The sequence below is a fragment of the Mixophyes fleayi genome, chromosome 11 (assembly GCF_038048845.1).
Source record: "Mixophyes fleayi isolate aMixFle1 chromosome 11, aMixFle1.hap1, whole genome shotgun sequence".
NCBI classification, from domain to species: domain Eukaryota; kingdom Metazoa; phylum Chordata; class Amphibia; order Anura; family Limnodynastidae; genus Mixophyes; species Mixophyes fleayi.
The window spans coordinates 19,186,922-19,201,655 of record NC_134412.1 but is presented as its reverse complement, the minus strand read 5'-3'; the positions used below and the strand labels follow the sequence as shown (position 1 = coordinate 19,201,655).

The 14,734-nt window shown below is 41.2% G+C and overlaps 1 protein-coding gene across 1 annotated transcript; it reads right to left on the bottom strand.

Moving 5' to 3' along the window:
* Nucleotides 1-5,816: 5,816 nt before the first annotated feature.
* Nucleotides 5,817-11,378, bottom strand: LOC142107643 (trypsin-3-like). Its single transcript, XM_075191199.1, has 5 exons — nt 11,312-11,378; nt 10,827-10,989; nt 8,859-9,118; nt 7,098-7,234; nt 5,817-6,020 (listed from the first exon to the last, which is right to left on the bottom strand). The coding sequence occupies exons 1-5, from the start codon at nt 11,349-11,351 to the stop codon at nt 5,871-5,873; spliced, it is 750 nt and encodes a 249-aa protein (XP_075047300.1). The 5' UTR covers nt 11,352-11,378; the 3' UTR covers nt 5,817-5,870.
* Between the last annotated feature and the right edge of the window lie 3,356 nt (nt 11,379-14,734).

Below are 14,734 nucleotides of genomic sequence, written 5' to 3'. Positions count from 1 at the left end.
TGTTTTAAGGGAAACAACTTATGCTAGAAGTTGCTGGTCATCTTTAATTTGTATTCTATTCCCTTGACATCACCACTTGTACAGTGGTGTAGCAGTTAGGCAATCCACCTTGCCAGCTTGCTACGTGGTTTCGAGTCCTCACCAGCCCTCGGCTCTTAGGGATCATTAATATCCTTAGACAATTTGTGTTGCTGTTAAAAGTGTCCCTGTGGTAATAGTACACTTGTTTTAAATTTGCATAAATCATGTGTGTAAAACCCTAAAATATATTTTCGAGTTATTATATGTCTATTAATATTATTTGTTCTTGCAAACGCACCATCACCAACTGTCAAATCAGGCATGTAACATATTGAGACTAATTATATTGGTAATTGTTCAGAATGGTTGGAGATTTATCATAAATATTTATGACAAAGTCTATTGTTTGGGAGACATTTTACATAAAATGAAATAATTACCCATGCAGTGTGCACAACAATTCCGGCAGCCGGAATGAATGTGGAATGCACTGAGGCAACCATTCCGGCAGTGGAATGAATGTGGAATGCACTGAGGCAACCATTCCGGCAGCCGGAATGAATGTGGAATGCACTGAGGCAACCATTCCGGCAGCCGGAATGAATGTGGAATGCACTGAGGCAACCATTCCGGCAGCCGGAATGAATGTGGAATGCACTGAGGCAACCATTCCGGCAGCCGGAATGAATGTGGAATGCACTGAGGCAACCATTCCGGCAGCCGGAATGAATGTGGAATGCACTGAGGCAACCATTCCGGCAGCCGGAATGAATGTGGAATGCACTGAGGCAACCATTCCGGCAGTGGAATGAATGTGGAATGCACTGAGGCAACCATTCCGGCAGTGGAATGAATGTGGAATGCACTGAGGCAACCATTCAGGCAGTGGAATGAATGTGGAATGCACTGAGGCAACCATTCCGGCAGCCGGAATGAATGTGGAATGCACTGAGGCAACCATTCCGGCAGCCGGAATGCACTGTGACCTGGATTCTCCCCATAATGCTGAGAAGATATGTGGCTAGCAGTGTACAGGCCTATAAAAGGCAGTCCTCTTTACTGAAGAGGCAGTAAGCAGCAGAGGGCGCTATTTCCAGCTAACTAATTCCGGCATTCCGGCAGTTCCGGATTGAGGCCAAAGGGCCAAAATAACATCAAACATGTTGCACTTGCGAATTGCATTGATTAGAAAGGGGTATGTAAAGGAAAAAAAGCTTAATTTACACAAACATACTAATGGAACATTTGTAAGATATCTAAAAGCTCAATAAAAAAATTTTTTTACCAAAAAAAAAAAAAAACCACAGGCAGTCTGTATTGATATGTATGTTGTGCATATTTCGTTTTGCATTTTAAACGCAAAAGATGCTCCTAAAGGCGTTTAATAGTGGTTGTAGCTAGCTGTATTGGAGTTAAACATGACCCTGGCCTTCCTTAACTTTTGTGAAAGATTTGAGACAGGAGTGACGTCAGTTTCACTCATCTGGGCAGAGGGAACGCCTACTATTCTTAAGTGAAAAAGCATAACGCCTACTTTACTCAAGTACTATCTCATCTCCACCCAGTCCGCGCCTACTCTCCGCCCATTCCCACCCATATGTTCTCAAGTGGTCAGCAGTCATCTCAAATCTATTTGCGTTGCAGTTTGAGATTGAGTCGCCTTTTGAGAGCTGTATCTGCCGTGCTTGAGTAGCGTATGTAGTGTTTTGCGCTGCTTAAGCGTCGTTTCACGCATGCGCAGAGCCATTTAGCAGATGCGTATGCGTTTGCGAATTTTGATGAATCGGGCCCTATGATTGTAAGGGGTTCAGTTTTTAGCATAGAGAGGAGTCATATCATATGAATCAGTAACCACAATTAGGCTAATAGTGGCAGATAAATACTGTTAGCACTTTATACTTTCAGACAAAAGGCCCACTTCCCCTGTTAGAACCTACCTGTATCCTCATATTCCATTGATTTGTCTATCAGCACAGTATGAGTGAAATGCTTGATGTAAGCTATTCTTAGGAAGAGACTATTTAGAATAATGCTGTGGATTACTGCAGGTGCCAATCAAATATCAGGTGTCTATCTTCCAAGAAATATATATATAAAAAAGAACTCATCTATGTGTCCGATGCAGAATATATACGGGCAGCATGGTGGCTAAGTGGTAAGCACTTCTGCCTCCCAGCGCTGGGGTCATGAGTTCAATTCCTGACCATGGCCTTATCTGTGTGGAGTTTGTATGCTCTCCCCGTGTTGGCGTGGGATTCCTCCAGGTGCTCCGGTTTCCTCCCACACTCCAAAAACATACTAGTAGGTTAATTGGCTGCTATCAAAATTGACCCTAGTCTCTCTCTGTCTGTGTGTGTGTGTGTGTGTGTGTGTGTGTTTATGTTAGGGAATTTAGACTGTAAGCTCCAATGGGGCAGGGATTGATGTGAATAAGTTCTCTGTACAGCGCTGCGGAATCAGTGGCGCTATATAAATAAATGGTGATGATGAATATACAGTAATATACATAGATGCCTTATTCCCACTGATAGTTAATTTTGTACATTGTTCTAGAATTTTGTAACTCTAGTACATCACTTGCAACCGGGTGTGAAAATGGAAACCCTTGTTTTCAGTGACCCCATAATCCCCTACATGTTCCCTTGCATTTGAGAGCTTTGCATTTCTCCAAAGGCTGATTGCTCCATTTAACTGCATTTACCGCAAATGATCGCATTGAGGAATTTTATATTACATACAATGACGTCCCGAATTTTGGCTGAAACTAGTTTCCTATAGACATGTGTTTTCATTGGCGTGTATACAAGCAAATATCAGTGGGTATGAGATCATAGAGTCATACTAGTTTGCATTACAAGAGGATGAAAGCGCAATGTGCGTAATACTGAAAGTAACGAAGGAAGTCTGAATGGCACATAAAGGTTAAACAATGACTTTATATATGACATGATAACACTGCCCGGTATCTAAAGTGTGAAACAGGATTTGTTTCTGTTATTATAGAAATTCATCTAGTATAGGAAATAAACCCTACCAACATTGCAATAATAAAAATGAGAGCAAAGCTTGGCTACACCCCAACCCTGCATAGCTACGGTCATATGCGACCAAAGTCACTCCAGCAATTTCTGAACCAATATTCACAAGAATACAACCTATAAACTCAATAGGAAGTAGTGAAACCACCGAAGCACTAAGCACCAGTGATGACACTAGTGCACAGTGATTTGATGGGCTGCATTCTCTTGAAGTAATTATTTATGAAGAACAAAATGTCAGAAGTATTATATCCTCTTAAGTTGTCATTTGTGCCTCAATTTGTGCAAGCGAACAAGGATTTCCTCCGAAGCGCGTCGGGTAAAGGACGATGGTGTTTGGGAAGGAGTAGACATAGGCACCACACTTTGAGGTGTTAGGGGCATCAAGGTTGCTCTGCTCAAAGTTTGGAATAAGTTCACGGATGTGCCTAGATTTTTGGAGCTGTGCAAAAACGAAACTTTGCTTTATAGAATAGTTTAATGAAATTAGATGAAGGGTTTAGGAGGGCGTACTTTTAGGGGTGCCCGTGTGTGGGAGGGAGCATGGCCTTTGCCACCCAAAAAAAGAACTTGATTTTTGCACCGCTCAGAGCTGGCGTAGATCAGACATCGTACTATATTTTTCATGTAACGCATTTTGCAACTTTACGCTAATTTTTAGTCACTACTTGCCTAATGTAAAACGAAGCTGCAAATACACAAAAAGTGTCACAAGTAATAAAGACAGTTCTGATGTCCCCTCACTCTCATTATTACATTGAGCCATAAATAAAGCTAAACTAAGCAGTATTTTGGAAGAAAAACAGAAAAGTTAGAGGACTTTTGATGTGACCTTTACACAGTGCATCTCTTCAAATTTTTTTCACCTCTTCAAAACACATAGGTGCTATATTGCAGCGTTGTCTCCCATGAGCTGAAAATTGGTGTGTACCTTGATGTGCATAGGGAGAATCGCATAGGCTCACATATGCAAAACCAACGCATTCCGCCCTGTACAATGAGTGCATTTCACAAAGGAGGTTCCCTGTGCATTGATGACAGGAAGAATTTAAAGGTCACCGATGACTATATAAATACAAGTTTAGTGATTCTTCAAAGACATTTCTGGACATTCTGTACATGTTCTGAAATATAATTTGTTACAGACTTGTGTTTATAAAAACACCAATAAAACTATTCTATAAGCAAACCCTCAATGGCCGCACATAAACATCATATTAAAAAGTTAAAATTCAACAGAATGTTGTTTTTATAGTTAGATTCCGCTGAACAGGTGTCTCTACATATCTTCGTTTTATGCTGCATCGCTACCAAATGGTTTTCTGGTCTGTGCTAAAAAAATATCTAAGAAATAAAATTGGCAGCAGCATTTGTGGTAGCTGGATAGCATAGAAATAACTTATTGTAAAAATTAATTTCAATTAGTGGCACAGGCGTCAATTTATATCATTGCAAATGCGCTTATTATTTTATGTTCTTTTTTTTTCTGGAAATGTATTGATTTCTGAGACAGTATGTCATGTTTGGGTTGCATAAGTTTTCTAGAGAAAATCCCAAAGTAGGCATATGTGTGGAGGGGATGTGTTTTTACAACTGTCTGGAGACAGGTAATCACATGTTAATTAGACCTTTTCATTGCTGAGTGACCAACACGCTTGTTGAGCCTGAAAGCACAGGAGGAGGTCATTAGACTTGCTGGTAGACTTCCTATGTTTGTAAGACTCAGGATGCAAGTGATCACAGATTAATGTGAATTTTGCAAGTTAAAATGAGTTAAGGGCAATATTAGAGAAAATTTTATATCCTGTTTGTAGACATTCAGTATAAAGATTAAGACGTTGTGGAGTCGATAGCAGCAATGTAAAAAGGTTTTAAACCCCTCCAGGTTGATTTATGTGCTGGCTGCATGAAGCACCTGGATTGGTTAGAGGAGCAGGGGAATGGAATATCTGTGTAAATCTGTATCAAAAGCGCACTATTTGAGCATGTTAAATGTATTATTATCATTCCATCATCATCATCTATTTATATAGCACCACTGATTCCGCAGCGCTGTACAGTGAACTCATTCATATCAGTCCCTGCCCGATTGGGGCTTACAGTCTAAATTCCCTAATATACACATACACACACAGACGACAGAGAGAGAGAGAGAGAGAGAGAGAGAGAGACTAGGGTACATTTTTTGATAGCAGCTAATTAACCTAGTAGTATGTTTTGGAGTGTGGGAGGAAACCGGAACACATGGAGGAAACCCACGCAAACACGGGGAGAACATACAAACTCCACACAGATAAGGCCATGGTCGGGCATTGAACTCATGACCCCAGTGCTGTGAGGCAGAAGTGCTAACCACTTAGCCACCGTGCTGCTCCATCTGTAAATCTTGAAAGATCACTTGCACCACAAACTAGTGTAAGTCTCCTTATAAGGGATACTTGAGCTAATAAAACATCACTGCTTCAAGATCCTGCTTTGATGCCTACTTACCAGCGGCAATTCCTGTGACCTGCTGATTAGACAATCTAATCCGTTATCCGGCTGTACTAAGGTTGGGACCAAGCATTTAGTACCATCTTGGAGAAAGAAAGAGGACGGTGGCAAGGCAAGCACAGCTGGTCCCCAGCAACACACGGACAAGGTGGCAAAGGAGGTCCATCCTGTCACAGAGACCTTCTTGTGTTTCGCTATTATTATTACAGTCTTAAAAACCACAGGCAGTTGAATATAACATACACACTCATAAACACTGAAAAATATTCATATATGATGATTTAATACAAAATATATCTGCACAGTTTATGCTCAACCTTAATAATTCTCAACAACATGCTTTATCCAGTCGTGGTAGTTGCAGACTTTGGTGTAGACGCCGGGGTTTCCACTTTGGGCACAGCCTTTTCCCCATGAGACCACTCCATATAGCTCTCCGTTGCAGATCAGAGGTCCACCAGAGTCACCCTACGCAAATATAGATAAATTACTGTATTTAGCATCTATAGAGAAATTCCGTAAAATCAAACATGTCTCCATCTAAGCTGAAAAAGTAACTAATAGTGCTGAATATTTTGAATACAAAAAGTTATGCTAAAATCAAGTAATCGAGGCTTCATTATGACCTTGCAATGTCATAATCTCTGTATTGCAAAACAACTTTCCCCATATATTTCAATGTAGAATAGAAGGAACATTTTGCCGCTTTATGGAATTTTGGGAAGACCACAAAGAATTTGGGGGAAGCCCATAGGCTTCCTTGGGATGCCCTGAAACCCAGAGATGATCGCAGGAACATGGAGATATCCGACTGCCATGTGCTATATAGACATTTCTCCAACAGTGAAGAAAAGGGGACAGCGGAGGACCTCAGAGTGGCAAGTTAAAGTGAAGGGGCTCCTAACACACAAAACCACTAGATCAGCATTAGGAGCTGCCAATAAGGTAATCCATAAGTGTCAATGAACCCCAATGCCCCTCTCATTATGTAGTCAGGGAAGGCAGGTGCAATGGAAAAGTAAAAAAAAAAGGTAAAGTTTTCACAAAGTAAAACATAAACCAGATATTCTTAGTACCAGAAATGGCTCTGCATTCTAAACTTGGCATCAGATATGGCTCTGCATAGTAAACTTGGCATCAGATATGGCTCTGCACATTAGTCTTGGCACCAGATATGGCTCTGATTATTAGTTATGGCACCAGATGTCTCACTGCTTATTAGTCTTGGTGTTAGATGTGGCTCTACACATTAGTCTTGGATTAGGGCTCACATTAGAATAGGGCTCTACACGTGGCACCAAGTATAACTCAGCCTATTAAACTTGGCACCATATATGACGCCACACATTTTAGTGATAGATATGGCTCTACACATTAGCTAACACTATGGCAAGATACCCCATCCAACCGCCCACTACATATACACCTCATTACACCCTCTTTTTGACATTTCTCAGAAATAAACATGATCTAAGAAAGAGAAGCTGCATCTGTCAGGTCATTAAGTATTTAGGTTTTTCTATTGTTGCCTCCGTGGACACTTACCTGACATGAGTCCTTTCCTCCTTCTAGGTAACCGGCACAGAACATACTGTCAGTGATCTGGTTTGGATAAGAAGACTTACAGCTGGCGTTCGACAGTACAGGGATATTCAGACACTGTAGAGTATCAGGATACTGCACTGAAAGACAATGATATTTACTATATTACTACTTGACCAAATTATTTTTGTTATTTTTTAACTCATTTGTGTGTGGTGGGTATCGTTTTTGCAAATATTGATTAAGGGTAGATCTATTAGTATCATGATTTATTTATATAGCGTCAATCATATTACACAGCTCTGGACTGATAATATATATCACTCACATCTGTCCCTGTCCCACTGGAGCTTACAGTCTAAATTTCCTATCACACAGACACACAAACACACACACAACAGGGTCCATTTTTTGTGACGCCAGTTAACCTACCAGTATGTTTTTGGACTTTGGGAGTGAACCTGGGGGAGGGATTGGCGCATCAGCTGGCAGGAGGGAAATCAGTGGATCCGCTGACCGGTGAAAGCAGTGACTCAGGGGCTAGACGGACTCCTAGGCTATCACAGCAGCAATTCCCGAACGAATGCCACTGTGCTGACTCACAGCAATTTGTATATGGTAACATGGACCTTGTTTTTCCAAACTCCCTATACTGTTAAAAGCATAGGTCTCGTGTTATAAGACTTAACATCACACACCTTTTTCCTTAAACGAGAAAGCTCTATTATCTATCTGTGCTTCCTGTGTCAAACCGTTTTTGTTACAAGAAACCAAACCAGCAGCAATTGTTATTTGAGACAAGGGGTGTCCTGTGCAGCTAATTTGAACTAAATTCATTCTGAGAATTTTCGAAAGAAGAATTTGATACTATGAATCATTGAATGAAATTACTAAGGATGTACTTGTGTAGAGTCTTTTTTCAATTGGACTAAGCAAATGAGCAGCAGAACATATCTACTATCATCAGTAAATTAGTCACTGTATGGTGTTCATGTATGTTATTATATTACTGTGTTAGCATATGATCTCCAACCTGTCTCTCACACCTGCTTATTACACCCCCAAACTCCTGCATCAGCTCTTTAACAGTACTATATATTTACATGTAAATAACATATTGCCAACTCCCCCTGAATTTCCGTGAGACTCACGAATTGTGGGTAGGTCTCCCAGACTCCCGGGAGAGTAGGCAATTCTCCCTGATCCTGCCCATTTCCTAGTGAAGTGGGCGATATGGGTGGCTTCATGACGCATTTCAGCATTGCCTCGCAGAGGAGGGGCCAAAATGCACAATTTTCAGTGCTTCGCCCTTCTACATAGTTGGCAAGTTTGCCATACTTGCCCACTCTCCCAGAATGCCCTGCAGACTCTCAAAATCCAGAAATAACAGGCCATCCTCTTGCATCCTCCCCACTTCCTAGTGAAGTGGGCAGGATGGAATCCTCCAGTTTATACCCCGCACCTGCCCCCCCCCCCCCCCCCCACCCCGCAGCATAATGGCACCTTCACGTTTCGCATACCCTCGAGGATCTAAGGACTAAAAAGTATGAAGTGTGCATTAATATCATTTCCCTAGTTTCTTTCAATGGAAAAAGAAAGAAGTAAATAGATGCATATGTTTTGAGTTTACAATCATTTCACCAGTCATACTCTAAAATTGTCAATTTTAATTACAATATTATGATGTGTTACAATGTGATTTTAATATTAATTACAAAAAATTGCACAATCTTTACAAAAGAATGACTAAGAGTGTAATCTTACCTCCGGATGTCCTCAGATTTCCCCAGCCAGACACCAGGCACTGACTCCCCTCCGTCGGACAACTACCAGGAACGCGGATAGGCTGGACGTACTGATTAAACTGGGCAGGCTCAGCGAGTTTGACCATCATGAAATCATGGTCTGCATAATACTGGCTGTAGTAGAAGTACTGGTAAGCATCTGCCACCTGGATGTGCTGCTCTGTACCCTCTTCCTTGGTAGTATCATGTTCCCCAAGGTGAGCAATAAGGTACCTGGGTCTACACAAACAAGAAAGCATCAGAATGAAACTAATACTATTAATGTGTTATTCCACTTTCATGCTTGTTTACCCTCTTTGTCAAACAGATACGGAAACAGGTGCAGTCATTGCACAGGGTGATTACAATGTAATACTGAATGATGTGTGAAAGATAAAGTGAATAATATTTTAATTGGTTTTAAATGAAGCCTGGTCAGATCCAAATATAAAGGACAGGAAGAGTAAAAATGTAAGTTTATAAATTCATTTTTCACTAGTAAGATAACAAAATGTGGGGGGAGAGGAACAAATGTAAAACCAGTTTTAAAGGCCAAAAAAAATCAGAAAAACATAGCTGCATGTTTTGCAAAGTACTAATAATCTATCCGACCATTTTCAACCTGCTTCTGGCAATTGGATGGTCGAAAAGATAATCAATGACAATTACTGCGCTACAAACTAATTTAGAAAGGAAGGAGAAATTCAACTCAGATAACCCCAGCTCCAAGTACATGTAATATGTCCCATGGTAGGTAGGAAAGATCTTGCACACAGAGGGCCTGAGTCATTAAGGAGAGTAAAGCATAAAAAAGGAGTAACATTTGCACCTGGGCAAAACCATGTTGTATTGGAGGGGGAGGTAAATTTAAAATGTGAGGCAGATTTATAGTTTGGGTAGGGCATGTCCTAGATCAACTTTATATTTCAATGTAATAATAAAGCTAGCAAGTATTTGTGTGCTAGATGAAAAAACAGACAGTATTTAACTTATGTACAAAATATTAAACTGATTTGCACCCCTTACATTGTAACATGGTTTGTCCCAGGGAACATTTACTCCTTTGCTTGCCTTAATGACTCAGGCCCAGATTGCTTAACCTAGGGCTACATAGGATAGGTATGGAATCACAGCTGCTATGGATCTAGAAGGTAGTCCAGACCTTAATACTGTAGAAAGATTGGCATAGGTCCAGCGCTATATGTACTGTGTGGTGTTATTGTAAGCATATAAATGTGTTATTTATGATGTAAATCATAGATGGAATACAAAACATCAAATGAGGTATAAATAAAAAACAATGACAACAAGAGTAAATGACTGATATACTAGAATGCCCCTCGGGGTCTATACGATATCCAGCTGTTAGATTAGGGGGTAAAATTATCAAGCTGCGAGTTTGAAAAGTGGAGATGTTGCCTATAGCAACCAATCAGATTCTAGTTATCATTTGTTTAGTACAATCTACAAAATGACAGCTACAATCTGATTGGTTGCTACAGGCAACATCTCAACTTTTTAAACCGTCATTTTGATGAATTTACCCCTAGGTGTCCACTTATAGATAACTGTTGGCATAAGTCACTGCAAATTAAGTCTTTAATGAATGTTGCTATAAAGAATACAGCAAAAATAATTATGATTCATGTACAGTAGGTAATTCAGTGGTCTTCTGGTTCTGTTCCTATTATCATGATGATCCTGTTCTTCATTCATTAAGGGTACTTAGTCTGTCTTACAATGTAGAGCAGCCCTGAGCAACTTGAGGCTCTACAGGTTTTGTGAAACTACAAGCCCCAGCATGCTTAGCCAGTCAATAGCAAACCAATAGCTGGTAGAGCATGCTGGGATTTGTAGTTTCACAACACCTGGTTGTACAGACCTGATGTAGAGGATTGTCCAGTAGCATGTTATTACACTGAACTAAAATAGTATGTACAATACTTACTGCTTGTAGCAATGAGCTGCTGATATGATCCACCTTGCTGTAATTAGGGATCCACCACACCAGCGTTGCCCATTGTAGGTGAAATAGACCTGCCAGGGCTGGGAGTTGCGTGCGCACTCATAGCCTCCAATAATCTTATCATCGTCAATCACAGGAGCGGCAGCTGCAATTCAATCAACCACAATGGTAAATCACAATTATATACTACTATGATATACATAGCTAACCTTTGGGGACATGAAATAGGGCATGCATATACCGAGATGCTGGTGCCAGGCAGGGTGAGTGCCGTTGGTAAGTAGTTGAGACCGACCCACAGTATGTTGCCAGCCACCTTCAACACCATGGCAGACAACGCCCATATCAAAATATCCACACTATTATCTTAAGAATTTTCGAACCTAAACCTCAATTTTCATTTTAACAGTCTTGTACAGAATTTTATTCAAGATTCTGGACATTAACCATAGAGCTAACGTACTTACCTGCCACCCCCAGGAACATCCACACCAAGAGATGGAGCATTTTGAGCTGACGGTACCTCTGCCTTGATGTTCTGGAAGATTTCTAAGGTCCATAGCCAGTGGTGGGGATCATTTATAGGATCCTTATCACAGGCTCAGCAGCAGGTTGTCCCTTCACATGGCTCATCTCCAGACACCTGCTGGTTCCCCTGCTATCTACAAACACTGCATCTGGTCCAATGCCTGAGAGCCTTATCTAATATGTAGACTTGTCATATTAGCCCAATTGTAAATGTATCTACTTTCACTACTGGATATACTTAATACATTTGGCTTGTCAAGTAGTGAAAGATATCTATAAAAAATGTTCACAGAAAAAAATGCCACAGCCAAGTTCAAAAATAATCCAGTTCCAAACTTTGTAACATATCTTAGAACAAACAAACCTGCAATAATAAGAACAGAGGGCTGTATCTAAGCTCGAAGGATAATAAAAGCTAAGGCTGTATTGAACTGTATTGGTACTCTGGGGGTTAATTTGTGTGGTCTGCTCATGACGTCCGGATGAGTCATGGGGAGGAGTTATGGAAGTTATATCTGGAATGGGCGGAGAAGAATCTTTCTCTCAAGGCTGCTGGACGTTGCCCACCCTCCCTCCCTATGGAACAATAAAGATGGTCATCTGCAGTGATCCTGTACCGGTACAGTTTGGCGGTGGTGGTTATCTTGGAGGAGCAGTGGCCGTAAATCGCAGTACAGTCGACGGCCAGTGGTAAGGGCACATGACGGTATCGGGCACGCTTAACCCACCTGTTTTCAAATGGAATAGGCTATTAGTCTCGGTACAAGTACTTCCCGACCGGGTTGACTTGTGGTTGCTTCCGTTAGCCTAGAAAAGGGGAGGGTTCTGTAGTGCCCGGGGTGGTAGCCCCGTTTAGGTAGATATGTGCACCTTGGGGTGTGTGGTTGTCCCCCGTTTGCGGATGCCCCCTGGAAGGCTGGGGGCATCCTGGTTGGCCTGGCGGATGTCGACTCGGACTGCTATTTCTCCACCACCATACCTGGCACTAAATCCAGTGTTACTTTCCCCAAACTTAAGTTGTCGTGTCTTTATTATGGTTATGGTTAAAACGATAAGAGTATAATGTAAGGAAAGGTATCAGCCATTAAGCATTATATGGAAAATCACAGAATAAGACAAAGGAAATGTTTGCAATGAACAAATTTAGAGCATAGAGCGGCTGTTTGCAATATAATATTTTTTATGTGCATCTTCGCATTGATGTACATTGATCACAGAAGGGCGCTGTACATTATCACTGCAGAGAAGTATCAAGTCGCACTACCGGAGCAGCATCATGATGGTTTGACATAGCTCACACAGTAGCCTAAGATATACTGACTTGTCTGACGATATGAATGACCTGAATCACTCTATGACATCACAGAATAACCATCTACACAGACTGTGAGAATGTACTGTACGTACTCTGAGACATCATTACGCAATCACAGAAAAAATAAATGAAGACCAGGCCTACAGACTGTGTAGGCCTGGTGACATCAGGATCACTAGAGAGAGAACCAAGAAGACATATTATTCAGGTTGGTCACATGTGAGTCCTCGGGCTACTGGCTGCCCACAAGAAGGATAGAGACAGTAGAAGAGCAGGGAAAGAAGAAATTGGTAAAAGTTTGGTGACAGGATGGAAGGGATACATTGTGCATTCTTGGATGCCAATCTGTATGCCAGTGTCACCATCAGAAGTAGCTTTCTGCTGAGCATTGCCCTGGCGCAGACAGCGCTCTAAATTGTGCTGCAGTCAGATTTGCCCCAGGAATGAGGCTAATCTGGAGATCAACCATAGTATACGGAAGGTTATTGGTACACACCTGTATATCTCTCCCATTACTTCCTCATATCTCTCCCATTGTCTACCTCATATCTCTCCTATTGCCCCATCACATCTCTCCCATTACTTCCTCGTATCCCTCCAATTGTCCCCCTCATATCTCTCCCATTACTTCCTTGCATTTCTCCCATTATCCCTATCATTCTCTCCAATTCCACCCTCATATCTTTCCCATTGCCCCACATATCTCTACTATTGCCCCATCATTTCTCTCACATTTTCCCTCTCATATCTCTCCTAATACCCCCTCATATATCTCCAATTAATCCCTCAGATATCTATTATTGCCACGTCATATATCTGCCATGACTCTGCCCTTGTAATTCTCCCATTGTCCCAGACATATATCTGCCATTGTCCCCTTATATCTTCCTTTACTTCCTCATATTTCTCCCGTTATCCCCATTATATATCTCCCCATTACCATCCTCATATCTCTCCTATTGCCACTGTAACAGGATGGACCGCCTATGCCACCCTGTCTGTTATGTTGCTGAGGACCAGCTGGGTTTGCCTTGCCACCATCCCTTTTCTTTATCCCAAATATGTCCTTCCTGTCGCAGTAGGAGAAGCCTGCTGCCACCAGAAGGCTCCTACACCCGGCACCTAGAACCTCTTTCTTCTGGGTAACTCTCCCTTGTAGGGTAGCCTCTTACTGGTACAACTGGTCTGGTAAACATAACCTCTTGCCTTCAGATCAGGGATGCTGTGGAAGGTTCCCCCTGTCCTATCACACTGGCCAGAGCTGCAGGTAGCGGAAAGAGCGTTGGTACTGGATGCTGGGACCCAACTTCAGAACAGCAGGATAACAGATTAGATTGTTCTAATCTGTAGGTCACAGTTACTGCCGCAGGAAAGAAGGCGTCAAAGGAGGATCTTGAAGCAGTGATGCTTTATTAGCTCAAGTAGCCCTTATAAAGACAATTACATGCCAGTTTGTGGTACTAACGATCTAGGAAGTTACAGATGGTGTGATGATATTACATGCTCCAACAGTGTGCTTTTTATATAGAGTTACACAGATACCCTGGAAGGATGTACTTACGGATGTACTTATGGATTTGCTCTAGAAAAGTTACGAAGCCCAAACATGACATATTGTTTCAGAAATTCCATAAAAAAAACATACCAATATAAAATAATAAGCGCATTTGCAATTATATAAATTGGCACCTGCACCACTAATTGAAATAAATTCCTACAATAAGTTATTTATACGTGATCCAGCCACAGTCTCAACCACAAATGTCTTTGCAAATTTTTTTCTTAGATATTTTTTTACCACAGACCAGAAAACCATTTGGCAGCGATGCAGCATAAAACTAAGATATGTAGATACACCCGTTCAGCGGAATCTAACTATAAAAACAATATTATGTTGAATTTTAACTTAATATGATGTTTATGTGCTACCACTGAGGTTTTGCTTATACCATAGTTTTATTGGTGTTCTTATAAACACAAGTCTTCAAAAAAGTATATATCAGAACATGTACCGAATGAGTCCAGAATTGTCTTTACATAGTCATAG

What these genes read in the sequence shown, in the direction of transcription:
- LOC142107643 (XM_075191199.1), bottom strand. Translation starts at nt 11,351, where the DNA reads ATGCTCCATCTCTTGGTGTGGATGTTCCTGGGGGTGGCAG. An exon ending in GATGTTCCTGGGGGTGGCAG is followed by an intron (nt 10,990 to 11,311) that starts GTAAGTACGTTA and finishes ATTGAATTGCAG; the next exon opens with CTGCCGCTCCTGTGATTGAC. An exon ending in GAGGAAAGGACTCATGTCAG is followed by an intron (nt 6,021 to 7,097) that starts GTAAGTGTCCAC and finishes ATATTTGCGTAG; the next exon opens with GGTGACTCTGGTGGACCTCT.